Below are 12,340 nucleotides of genomic sequence, written 5' to 3'. Positions count from 1 at the left end.
AAGATTGCAATTCCGAACTGTTTTCAGTTTTGCTACATTTCGCTGGGTGCAGCCATAAGTCTGAAATTATTCGAATTCTGTTTCGACTCTGTTAGGAAAATGATAAAAGGGATCTCCGAATTTCTTATTCGCTCCGCTGCTCTTGTTCGTCCGATGCAGTCCGCACGAGCGCTAAGTGGATCTTCGCAGTCCGATGTACGAATACTGTACATCGGATTTAAACAGTAGACTTTTGATCTGCTCTTTAGCTCTTGATTTGCCGTCTGTTTTAAGCTGGCTTTGTTGAAATGGAAATTGCAGGTCTGGAAGTTGGGAAAGCTGAACCATGTTGCTGTTGCCACTCCTGACTTGAAAGCGTCGGCAGAGATGTACAAAAATGTTTTGGGTGCCAAAGTCAGTGAAGTGACTGTAAGCGAATACTGATTGTACGCACGTGAATTATTTTCCAAACAAGATCACGATAACTAATAACTCGTGAAATGCAGTTAATAATGAAGAAAAATATTCTGATAGGAGCTTCCTGAACATGGCGTGTACACAGTTTTCGTGGAGCTTCCAAATTCCAAAATAGAGGTATGGAACTATGGTGTAGCCATTAACAGACTGCGATTGCGATGCGGTGTTGGTAAGTACTAACTTGGTAGACACTACGGGTAGATATCTACTCGTAACAGTTGGTATTTTGTGTGCTTTATTACTGTATTCGTATTCTGGAAATAGCTGGAACGAAAATTGCATGAATCCATCATCCATGAGCCGTTTAGCATACTCGCCATTACTTATTTCCGGTGACATTATTGCTTTTGCGTTGCAGACATAATTTTAATTGTTTTCAGCTACTCCATCCTCTGGGGAAAAACAGTCCCATTCAGGGTTTTTTGGACAAAAACAAAAGCGGCGGCATCCACCACATTTGCATAGAAGTGGACAACATTGACGCGGCGTTGAAGTCAGTCAAAGCGAAAAACCTGCGGGTGTTGGGCGACGGCGGCACAAAGATTGGTGCGCATGGCAAACCTGTTGTATTCTTACACCCAAAGGATTGCGGCGGTGTATTAGTGGAGCTGGAGCAGGCATGACGCTTTTAACATATTAATCTCCGGTAGAGTTAACTCATTTATGTGCGTTTCGGATCCGGAATAAAATTTATTTCTTTGTTTTTAATTTTTACAGACGTTGTTATCCATTTAAGTTGCGTAGCTCAAGACAAAATTTTGCCGCTGGAAACGGACAAATTATCGAATATGAATAATGTAAGAAATGTATTAAATAAAAATAATGAGAACAAGAATGACTGCTTTTCTAATCCTGCCAGTGCTGCGGAATCTGTTTGTCCAGTAGATTCACTCGTTCGATGCCGGCTTTATTGATGGCTGCCAAACGAACAACTCCACCACTGGCGTTATCGCGATTCATTGCCAAACTCACATCTAAAACACATAATATTATTAAATACATAGGTAATACGAACGGGGCAGTGTCAGATGCCACCGCTTGTCAGATGCCATCGATGAATTTGAATAATACGAGTATTACGCAAAATTATGCATGTATTAATTGGAAGAAAACGATTGGCCACGACATCTATCAGATTCACCTCAACATTCAATTAACTCGACCTGACCACTTAAACGAAACTGCCGTATGCCGGCCCGAGGCTACAGCAGCCCAAGTAAAGACATTAGAAGTACCCTAGTGTACCAGCGAAATTCGAACAGAACTCCTACAGTAAAATACAATACTTACAGTTGGCCACAAACTGCATACACTGGGCCTTGTTCATTCCCTTGCGATAATTCTGGTCGACGTAACCGTACACGTAAGTACTTCCGGAACCTCCCATGGCCACCGGCTGCCGCATGCACATACCTCCAAGAGGGATGGTATAGCACTGCAAATAAGGGAAAAAGCGATGGACGTAAAACAACGCTTCCTTATATTCTAAGCACTGCGACACAAAATCAACCCCATACTTCCAAGTTCCGCGTATGACAACCAAAATACAGTCGTATTCTACGTACAACACATTCAAACTGGTGAAAAGGTTCTCTTTCGGGAAAAAACTGCTTGCGGAACGAAGTAAAAGCAATAGGCAATAAATAATTGCAAAAATAAGCACTTTTCATTACGACACATGTTTACTCGATCCCTATAGCCTGTACAACGTGAAATAACGCAACTACCACAAACTCGAATAGCACAGTCAAAAGATTATCGCACGACCTAAGGTCCCACATTTTGAATAATCCCAGTCAAGCAACAAAAATGTGCACTGAAACTAACTCAGTTACAAAATGATTTGCTTGAACTACAGTCGTGCATGTACATACCTGCCCGCCTTCGTAGCGATCCCATCCGGCACAGATAATCCCGGCTGTTAAATCATCCCGATTATTGTAGCACAGCTCTTGAAAAAGCTTCGCAGCAACCCGAACTCGTGGAGCTTCACCAGTTTGCACCCTGCATAAATAACACAGCTTCAAAAACTATAATTCAAAGCCAGCGAAACATTTATCCACAATGAACCAACGAAACATCTTATGCGTGTACAATTAATGCTATTGTGTTGGATAAATCAGTTAACAATGATCATGTTGTCTGCAACAACCCATAACAAAAATCATTCAAAATATCTACAGGCTACAAGCCTACAGTACATGCGGACTTACAGTCACTTACTCAAGAAGTCCCAAATGGTAGGATACAATATCCGCAATGGCCTGAGTATCCGCTGCTGAACCAGATCGACAGCAGTAAATGTTCTGTGTCACGTGTGTTAATTTGTCCGTAAATCGGTTGCTAACATAAGTCCTACAAAAATACACAATCTTAAAAGTTGGCCTGAGCAAATTATTGCATATTTTCCGCGCGTACCCCGATGTTGTTCGTGAGTCCGCACCAAACACCACTCCCGAATCCGTGCCATCATCGTATTCGACAGCCACGATGGTCGTCTGTTAAAGTTACAGATACACATAACTGTTTGATGTTTGATACGCATAACTGTTTGATGATGAATGTAAATGGATTAGACCAGAAAATACTCCATACCCCTGTGGAAATTGGTGTCATAACGAAATCATCTTCCTTCGCGAGATAGTTATATCCTACTACGGGCTCCATGCTTTTCTCCGGGGTACAGTGATAACCTTACAAAAATTTTCACGCACAAGCTCAAGCGATAGTTTAACAGATAATTATGTGGAATTGTCGATAATCAGGAGAAGATCAGTCATTTGACCATCGGCGAAAAGAACAAATGATTTGAAATCGGAATTTCTAAAACTGGCTGGCAGTTTGTGACAGAAAAAAAACTGCAAACAGCAAACTGTATCAGTTCAGAACTGCAAAATCATGCATGGTGGCGTGTCGTGATGATCCTTGCGCATCACATTTACTAGGCGCGTCTGCTGGCGGATCCGCGCTACTTTTGCATCCTTCCCCCGAAGCCTAGCTCCGCTCGGCACTCGCATTCTCCAGCTTTTGCCTTTATTTTTTACGTTCAAAAAGTTTATTTGAGTCGAATTGTTAGTTTGGTACTTATTTGATTTTCGTTATATGGTTTGCTACATCGAAGTGGCAAATTATAGATCCTATAAAATGAGGGCTTATGTTAGTTCCGTTTATGATCGGGGATTCTGGACCCTGGTTTTCATCAGCTTCGGGATTTCTCCTGCTGAAGCAGCGCTGAGCCTGACAAAATAATATCATAATAGCATTGTTACAAGTACAATAACATGCTGATGCTGGAGTATTTGCTAATTTGCAACTGCTAAAAGCCTGAAACTGTGAAATTTTCTCCTGGCTGACAACCGAGCGGCTAGAAAGATGAAGCAGTTTACGATTGCCGCTGTTTGTTTTGTTGCTGCATTCGTAAGTGTGATCGGAATTCTGTATTTGATGAACAGAGTTCCGCAGGAGAACGCAGCGGAATCAACGCCTATGCGTGATTCGGAAGAAACATTAATCTGCGAAATGGATGCCACCAGTCTGTGCACGCATCTTCCAGGTATGATAAAAGTTAAGGTCATGTTGATAAATATGCATGAGTTATCTGTGTGTATTTGTAGTTTATCTCATTTCTTCGCTTAGCAATTTTGCCTTTCATTTGCGTTTAGAAGGTTTAGTTTAGTGGATAGGGTTAAATTCCGTATACATATCTGTGTGAAAAGTGAGTAGGACAGTTTTGAGCTCTAAATTTGAAATAATTATTCAGTATGCTTACAAAATTAGTGACTGCGCCTGCACTTATAGCTGCAATTTCCTTGATAGTGCAAAACCACCCATTTTCATTTGTTTTATAGACCTGCGCCAGATTGAGCAGTCGGTTTTGAGACGACTTCGGGAATTGGAAAAGAAGATTGCATTATCCCTGCAGGATCTGGACGATCAGAATAAGCAGATCGAAGAATTCAGATTAGAAATTTTTCGACTGAATTCCACTAAACAAGAGCTGATCACCTCCATAAAACACTCCAAAATTGAGCAGGCTGAGCTGCAGCATCGTCGTATGCCGAAAGTTGAGCAGCCTCTGCGCTTAATCAGCCAGAACATTAACAGGTAAAACTGCCATCACACTTTTTCCGCTGATTTCACATTCTTCAGGAATTTGTTTTAAACTTAAGAGAGATTAGCGCATGCGTATGTTGTAGAATGATTTTCTACGAAGGTATCACTGATTATGGTTTTTTTCCGGTACACAAAGTGCCCAGGGATTAGTACATGTTCACTATGCTAATGTTGAAATCATTAAAATTTTACTGTTCTCTCCAGAGAAAATTCTTTGATCTCGTCCGCGAAATCTTTCCAGTCCTGCACTATGGATGAATGTTTTGATTACTCGCGATGCCCGTTATTCTGGGATTTTGCGTTCTACTTGGATAATCGTCTGATTAGTGGTTGTAACTCGCAACATGCTACAGCTTTTGTAACAGCCCTCCAAAAATCAGTGTATATTTCTTCCGATGCCAATAAAGCTTGCTTGTTCATCCTTCCCGTTTGTTCCAAATCGGATTTGACAAGAATCTCGACATCCGCTTACTGGAAAGGCGATGGTCGGAATCATTTGGTTGTCTTGCTGGAAAACGATTTGAAAGATGTCCGTTTTGATGCCGGCTTGGCCATGCTGGCCGGGGAAGGTTTGCCTTCCTTTCGCCAGCGTTTTGATCTGCCTCTCGTTTTTGACCATTTCGGGATGGTGTCCACAGGGATGGATTATTTGCCGTCGCAGGTGAACTTATGGTTAGATTTACTGTAGTGTACCCATTGGAACAACATACGATTAATGTTTATGCACACCTGGCAAACGTTTTCCGAAAGTTCAGCTGCAAGCCTATTGCGAAGTTTATTTGTTGGTTAAATACGAAACTTTTCATAAGCACATGTTGTGTCCAACTAAGTAACATATCCTTGGTTTAACGTATGCGGTGAGTCGGTACTCGCTAGAGCCAAAACATTATTTAATACGTGCATCGTAGTGAAATGGTTTGTGATTTCCACCGCCACCATTATCATGAACTGTACTGGTTCTAATGGAAATTAAGAAATGTATTTGTTAAAACAATCATTTTTGCGGCTGAGTTATGCACCACTAACGCAGCGAATTTTTAAAAAAAATATCGTAATAATTATGAGACAAACTGGGTTTAGGTATTTTGACTGTGTTGTATCAGATCCAAAGTTCTCTTTTATCATAGGTGCCGGCTCGAAGGCCGAATTTCATTTATTTTCACGCCCGGTACATGGATGTGCTTCCCTCTCCGCAAGACCAGACTGTAATTCGCGCTTTGAACACAACACAAAATCCTGACGATTCCGTTTTGAAATTCACATGCGAAGCTGCATTAAATGATTCAGCTTGCCATACCAACACTTGGTGTTACTGCGAGCATCCGGAACTGAATTTTTCCCGATCCACCTTCTCGCTGGTCTTGCCAACTTCCGAGTGGGATTCGGAAGCAGTGAAGTACATCATCTTAGGCCTGAAAACCGGTGCTATTCCGGTCGTACTTGGTGCCGTAAATCTGCCTTTCTCTGAGAATATTGATTGGTCCAAAGCGGTGATTCGGCTTCCTAAAGCCCGTGCACCAGAAGTCTTAACCTTGCTGCGTACAATTCGCGATGAGGATATTATGCGATATCGTGGACACGGGCGTCGGACGTGGGAAACCTATTTCTCCTCGCCCAGTGTCATTGTCAGCGCCATGATCGATACTATTCGTTTCCGGTTAAATATTCCCGCGAAGAGTGTGGCGGATGTGAAACTAGTGGATATTTTTAATAGCACGTTCCAGCCAGTATGGCAAACGGTGCAGCGATCGGATTTGGAAGAGAATGTCGGCCCGGTGGAGGCACCGTTACCGTCGGATGTGTTCCAGAGAAATTTTTCATCGACGGGACTGGATCGGTACGAAGCTTGGAATGTGTATTTCGACGCGGGAGCGCTGTTTCCCTATAGACCATTTGGGTCTGAAATGCCGGGGGATGCCAAATTTAAGGGCTCAGAGTTTGGGTTTCGGCCCATCGCTGATGGAGCCGGTGGATCCGGTGCGGAATTCAGCGAAGCACTAGGCGGAAATTCGCCGCGGGAGCAATTTACGGGTTTGTTGGTTTTGTGGTCATATATTTGTGCTAATTTGTACTTCACACATTACTGCTTGAAACTATATTCCATTTTGTGTTTCGTGTATTATTTTGACATGAGTAATTTATAAACTATTTGCTTTGATGCAATATGCATTTTTCGCCTTCTTATTACAGTTGTGATCTTGACCTATCAGCGGGAATCCATTTTGTCAGCCACTCTCAGTCGTTTAAACAATCTTGCCCATTTGAATAAGGTCGTGGTAGTCTGGAACAGTCCCCTGGATCCTTCTGAAGCGTTAACTCTTCCTAAAATTCATGTTGCCATACATGTGAGTCTTCATACTCGGCCAAGAGCCTTGACCCAAGACGACTGTAAAGCTGTTATTTATTATGATATGTAGTAATTAATTCTGATTATTTGTTTGCGACAGGTTAACTGTTTTGTATTTCTTAGATTCATAAAGCTGAAGTAAACAGCTTGAACAATCGGTTCTTGCCGTTGAATGTGATCGAGACCGAAGCCGTGCTCAGCATGGATGACGACATTCAGCTGCGTCACGATGAAATCAATTTCGCCTTCCGAGTATGGCGAGAAAATCGCGACAGGATTGTTGGGTTTCCGGCGCGTTATCACGCCTGGGATTCGAAATATGGATCGTGGTTGTATAACTCCAATTATACATGTGAATTGTCCATGATATTAACCGGTGCTGCATTTTTTCACAAGGTTCGTTTTAGAAAAAAACTGATATTGCTTCCAACTAACTTTACTTAATTTCCCACTTTTGCAGTATTACATGTATCAGTATACGTATGCCATGCCGGCTCAGATTCGAGCAAAGGTGGATGAATTTATGAACTGCGAAGATATTGCATTGGTGAGATACAGTATTTTATACATACATGATACATATAAATGCACTTAGTGTCAGTGTTGTGACTTGTAGAACTTCTTGGTGGCGCATATAACGCGGAGACCACCGATCAAAGTAACATCACGCTGGACATTTCGTTGTCCGGAATGCCCAATCAGCCTTTGGGAAGACGATTCGCACTTCACTGAACGGCATTTATGTATCCAGTATTTTGAAAAAATCTACGGCTATATGCCTCTTTTAAACACACAGTTTCGAGCCGACTCTGTGCTGTTTAAGACCAGAATCCCGGCTGATAAGCAGAAGTGCTACAAAATTATCTAGAAATGATCTCTGAGTTATTTGTGATATATTATTTGTTTGGAAACCATATCATTTGATGGTACGTCTCAAATTTCTGTTGTCAAAATTTCTTTGAACTTGTGGCAGTTGTTGATTTTATCTTCATTTTGATTTTTTAATTAGCATGGCGTTTTTGTTTTTGCTGTTTCTGTCTGCTCTGTGTACAGTCTGCTATATACTGAATACTACCAGTTTTTGCCAGTGTTCGTTGCTGGAACAGGCGCGCAGCGTTTTAATTTTTTTAAGCTTTCTGTCAATACCATACTCTAGCCGTTAAAGTACCGGTATTGGTTCTTTTCCGATAAAGTTTTGCCCGTGAATGTTGTTAATCCGAAATCTGAATAAATGTGGATAAAGTTATATAATTATGATTTAGGATTGTGCTGTGAGAACATTGAGTACTGACCATGTGAGCAATCCTTATGCCTGCACATCAAAATATTGCATTACATAACCCCTTCCGTAGGAGACTTTCCGCAGTGCGATACGAGAACAAAATCTCGACTCTAAAAAACAAAACTGTCATTTTAAGTTAAAATAAGTTTTAAACTAGCGAGTCAAAAAGTGAAAGTAAGTATTGTATAGATAGAGTGCAACATACAGCGAGTGAACGCGTTTAACTTTATCGGTACACTCTTGCCGGCACTTGCGCTAGCACTAGACGCCACTAGTTCATAACCGGAAGTCGGAGCGAAAGCGGCTTTTATGAGTTTTATCGTTTTTAGTACGAGTATTCCTTTGAATTGTGAAATAATAAGTTACTGTTCTTCATGAGTTTTGCTAAGTTTTATTTTGCACTTGGGTTATTAATGGGAGATCCGTTGTAAATCGTAAATTAAACTCTTGCCAAGTTTTTAAATTGATTATATTGTTGTGAATCCTTGAATGTGAGTTCAGCTACCGAAACCGGAACCCGCACGCCAAGTTCTTCAATCTCAGCATTCCTCTGGTCTTTTTTTATCATGGCGCAGGCCGACGACGTGGTCTGGAGTATTCTCAACAAGCAGTTTTGTTCGTTTAAAGTGACGACAAAAACGCAGAAGTTCTGCCGGAATGAGTACAACGTGACGGGATTATGTTGCCAGACTGCGTGCCCGCTCGCCAATAGTCAGTACGCCACGGTTCGCGAAGAGGAAGGCATCATCTATCTCTTTGTGAAAACCGCAGAACGTTCACATTTCCCGTCCAAAACCTGGGAGAAAATTAAGGTTCGTAGTTATTGGGATCGCTACTTTGAATGTGCAGTTGGTCGTGGCTTCAGTAGTTTAGCTGACAACATCCAAAAGTGAATGGGTTTGGGGAACCGCAGTATGATTTGCGATTTTTACTGATTTTAATAATAATTAATATACTGTACTTTAATTGTATTTTCATTTCGGTATATGGTCTAACTTAATGCAAAAGAGCCGCGCGGGTACAGCAAAATGTTGAGTTTTTATTTTTCTTGTATCGCTCTGGTTGGCCGTTTGTCGGTGTTATAACAATTTGCATCAAAACAATTTTGCTGTTTTGTGACATTTTCGCGGTTTATCGTTTTCTGTCTTTGACAATTACTTGCAGATTGTATGGCGGATTACCCAGATAAATTTGTACGGCTTCGATTTAGGTTATTAAATATGCAAATACTGGTATGCTTAATTAAAGTTTATGTATGCGTTTTTACGAAATGCGCTTGAAAGCTATGACAGAGTTTCAAGTGAATTTGTAATATATATGGACTTATTTTAGGCTTTAGTGGTTACTGTTGCGTAAAAATCTCTCGTTTCTTCGGTTATATTTTTCTTGCAGTTTGCTTGAAATGCTGGCCTATTGCGAAACTAACTTTATGGATAACGTTTGATAATTTCATTATTTATGGTTTTGATGGTATTCTTTTAGTTATCGAAAAGCTACGAAAAAGCCTTAAAGCAAATCAACGAGCATTTAATCTACTGGCCGAAATGGATGCGGCACAAGTGCCGGCAGCGTCTGACCAAAATCACCCAGTACCTGATCACCATGCGCAAACTGGTCCTGAAACGTCAGAAGAAACTCGTCCCCATTCAGAAGAAACACGAGCGCCGGGAAGAGCGGCGCGAAGAGAAAGCCCTCCGTGCTGCCAATCTGGAGAAGAACATCGAGAAGGAACTGCTGGAGCGGCTCAAACAGGGCACCTACGGGGACATCTACAATTTCCCCCAGAAAGTTTTCGATAAGGCACTGGGTGATTTGGAAGAGGTGGACGGGGATGAAGAGCAGGATATGGAGGAAGAGGAGGACGATGAGGATGTGGGGAATGTGCAGTATGTGGAGGATTTCGACGAGAGTGATGCGGAGATGGAGGATTATGAAATGGATGATGCGGAAGAAGAGGAAGAGGAGGAGGAAGAAGAAGAGAGGGAAACGGAGGTCGTGACGCCGCTGTTCAGGAAAAAACGGGCCCGGGTGGAGATTGAGTACGAGACCGAGCCGTCTACCAGTCGAACAAAGCAGAAAAATTGAAATGGTTTATGAATGTATTGATATGTTTATCACTGGAAACATTTTTAAAAAATTGGCAGTTTGAATAAGCAGATGCGGAGGTGAAGCAAATAAAAATGTTGTTGTTGGATGCGATTTGACCGGCACTCACTCATAATAATTAAGTTGTTTCTTTAACAAAAACTTTGAGTCTCTATTATTCCTGCTGGAAATACGACTGACTATTATTTACATGTTTCGCACTCTTATTTCACAACGCCTACCGGTTCCCTTCTGGGAATCTTGGGTTGATTAGGAACATTTATGCCTAAGAACAATTACTAATCGACATAAAATCAGGAAACGAAAGCAAAACAAAACAGCATTCAAGAAAGTTTTTAAAATTAATGACAGTGTATAACAATTGTATTATAAAAACATTCTAACTAGAAGCAAAATCAAAATATTATAATTATTATATGGAGGCAGGTCACAAACTATCATGCGGTGAAGAAAGAATTTTCAATAATATCAATGGGTAATTTGATATTTAAAAAATTAATTGTACAAAATGTAAATGTAATGGAAAGGAAGCGTATGCACGTGAAACGTCACCAAATTTCAGTATGATTATACGCAGCACACGAATCATCTGCGAATTTTTTATTTTCACTGCGAACACAAAATATCCCCCGACACCAAATCACCAGCTACACGAGAAGAAAATTCCTTTTTTTCCAGACATCGTTCTCATTCCTCAAAGTAACCCCGACCGAAGCCACGCAGAAAGGCAAAATTTATGTACCAACCATAAAGCCTTCTCTGAATTACAAGCACAATATTTGTCACATAAATAAATCATCGTCTCTCGACTCTCTCTAACCACATCGACGACATCCACGCCGTGTGTGGACGCCTCAGTGCGGCGCAGGCACATGCCCATCAACATAGAAATTCCGGGTGGCCGCTGGCAATGTCAACTCCATTCCCTCCAGTTCTTTGGTCAGCTTAATCTGACAGCCCAGCCGGGAATTCTCCTTGAGAAACGGCGCCATATCCAGCAAATCCTCCTCCTCCTCCACGGCCGGGGGTAGTTTATCGCCGTAGGGATGACTGACGTACACATGACAGGTGGTGCAGGCTAAAGAACCTTCACACGCGCCTTCCATCTCAATCTCATGACGATGCGCTAAGAACAGCGCATTATCCCCCACTTTGCCGCGCACCGGGATCTTCTGGCCCTTCTTATTGATGAACACAATGTTCACTACATCGTCCGGGGATTTCGGGTCGAGGCGCTCGTATTCGCCGATGAAACGGTGCGGTGTTGTGGAAAAATGTCGAAATTGGGATTGATAATCACCGGGAATGGATCTGCTCCGACTAAAAATGCTGGATGAAGGGGCGATTAGCGCGCGTGGTTTGGGGATAATATTGCTTGTGCTGGCACTGGAAGTATCAGCTGCGCAATGGCAGAAGCCTACTACGCGAATGCCCAGAGAACGGCAGAAAGATATCAAGGACGGGCTGGCTGCAACGGAAGAAGCTCGCGATGCAAACATACTGAAAGCATGTCAGTTTCCAGATTTAGAATGTAACTAGAGTTACTAGATCTACAAAAGGTAGCTTCAAAATGTACATAAAGCTACATAAAGAAGCAAGCATTTGAAATCATGCTCCTCGAAAAACAAATTAGCCTTAAAAAGTTAATAACTCGTATCACGTATGGGTATGAAAACTGAAAAACAATAAAAATTAATATGATCGAATAAATTAAAGTACGGTTTCGTTGATTCTCATCTACTCGTATAGAAGTATAAATAAAAAATATGACAAAACACCTTGCAGAGCGCACCAGACTAACCAGGGCACGGTCAGAGGTTCGCTCTCAGAAAAATTTTTTTTTTTTCATGGAGTGAGGGTAGGCCCAGGATATATTTAAAAAAATACTTTCATCGGCAATGATCCAGTGGGCGAGGTCAAACACGAATTTAATTGACGATTCTCGCCAGGATGGTACCCTGTGGCGGTTGGCAGCCGTGCGCCTACGGTGCGCCGGGAAGTCATCGTAGGCCCATAACAACAAGTGCTTATCCCGG

At 41.8% G+C, this 12,340-nt stretch overlaps 5 protein-coding genes across 6 annotated transcripts; 3 read left to right on the top strand and 2 right to left on the bottom strand.

Annotated features, from left to right (window-relative positions):
* Positions 1–9: 9 nt before the first annotated feature.
* On the top strand, positions 10–1,291 carry LOC129596162 (ethylmalonyl-CoA/methylmalonyl-CoA epimerase-like). Of its 2 annotated transcripts, XM_055493358.1 has the most exons (5): positions 10–195; positions 301–408; positions 514–573; positions 837–1,102; positions 1,174–1,291. In XM_055493358.1, exons 1-4 carry the CDS (start codon positions 100–102, stop codon positions 1,077–1,079), a joined length of 507 nt encoding a protein of 168 aa, XP_055349333.1. In that variant the 5' UTR covers positions 10–99; the 3' UTR covers positions 1,080–1,102; positions 1,174–1,291. The 2 variants fall into 2 exon arrangements, with proteins under 2 accessions (XP_055349333.1, XP_055349332.1); XM_055493357.1 differs by having other exon boundaries at positions 837–1,291.
* On the bottom strand, positions 1,127–3,313 carry LOC129596161 (proteasome subunit beta type-6-like). Its single transcript, XM_055493356.1, has 6 exons — positions 3,052–3,313; positions 2,875–2,954; positions 2,680–2,811; positions 2,331–2,460; positions 1,747–1,891; positions 1,127–1,430 (listed from the first exon to the last, which is right to left on the bottom strand). The coding sequence occupies exons 1-6, from the start codon at positions 3,121–3,123 to the stop codon at positions 1,303–1,305; spliced, it is 687 nt and encodes a 228-aa protein (XP_055349331.1). The 5' UTR covers positions 3,124–3,313; the 3' UTR covers positions 1,127–1,302.
* A 202-nt stretch (positions 3,314–3,515) lies between these two features.
* On the top strand, positions 3,516–8,130 carry LOC129596158 (exostosin-3-like). Its single transcript, XM_055493354.1, has 8 exons — positions 3,516–4,009; positions 4,305–4,560; positions 4,774–5,230; positions 5,697–6,600; positions 6,760–6,914; positions 7,040–7,312; positions 7,377–7,463; positions 7,533–8,130. Exons 1-8 carry the CDS (start codon positions 3,829–3,831, stop codon positions 7,782–7,784), a joined length of 2,565 nt encoding a protein of 854 aa, XP_055349329.1. The 5' UTR covers positions 3,516–3,828; the 3' UTR covers positions 7,785–8,130.
* A 343-nt stretch (positions 8,131–8,473) lies between these two features.
* On the top strand, positions 8,474–10,390 carry LOC129596216 (protein MAK16 homolog A-like). Its single transcript, XM_055493443.1, has 2 exons — positions 8,474–9,010; positions 9,681–10,390. The coding sequence occupies exons 1-2, from the start codon at positions 8,765–8,767 to the stop codon at positions 10,281–10,283; spliced, it is 849 nt and encodes a 282-aa protein (XP_055349418.1). The 5' UTR covers positions 8,474–8,764; the 3' UTR covers positions 10,284–10,390.
* Positions 10,391–10,889: 499 nt separating this feature from the next.
* Positions 10,890–12,156, bottom strand: LOC129596217 (adrenodoxin-like protein 1, mitochondrial). Its single transcript, XM_055493444.1, has one exon. It carries the CDS (start codon positions 11,801–11,803, stop codon positions 11,159–11,161), a length of 645 nt encoding a protein of 214 aa, XP_055349419.1. The 5' UTR covers positions 11,804–12,156; the 3' UTR covers positions 10,890–11,158.
* Positions 12,157–12,340: the final 184 nt, after the last annotated feature.

The sequence above is a fragment of the Paramacrobiotus metropolitanus genome, unplaced genomic scaffold (assembly GCF_019649055.1).
Source record: "Paramacrobiotus metropolitanus isolate TYO unplaced genomic scaffold, Prichtersi_v1.0 Parri_scaffold0000087, whole genome shotgun sequence".
NCBI classification, from domain to species: Eukaryota; Metazoa; Tardigrada; class Eutardigrada; order Parachela; family Macrobiotidae; genus Paramacrobiotus; species Paramacrobiotus metropolitanus.
The sequence above is the reverse complement of the archived record's forward strand: the minus strand, read 5'-3'. Positions and strand labels throughout refer to the sequence as shown.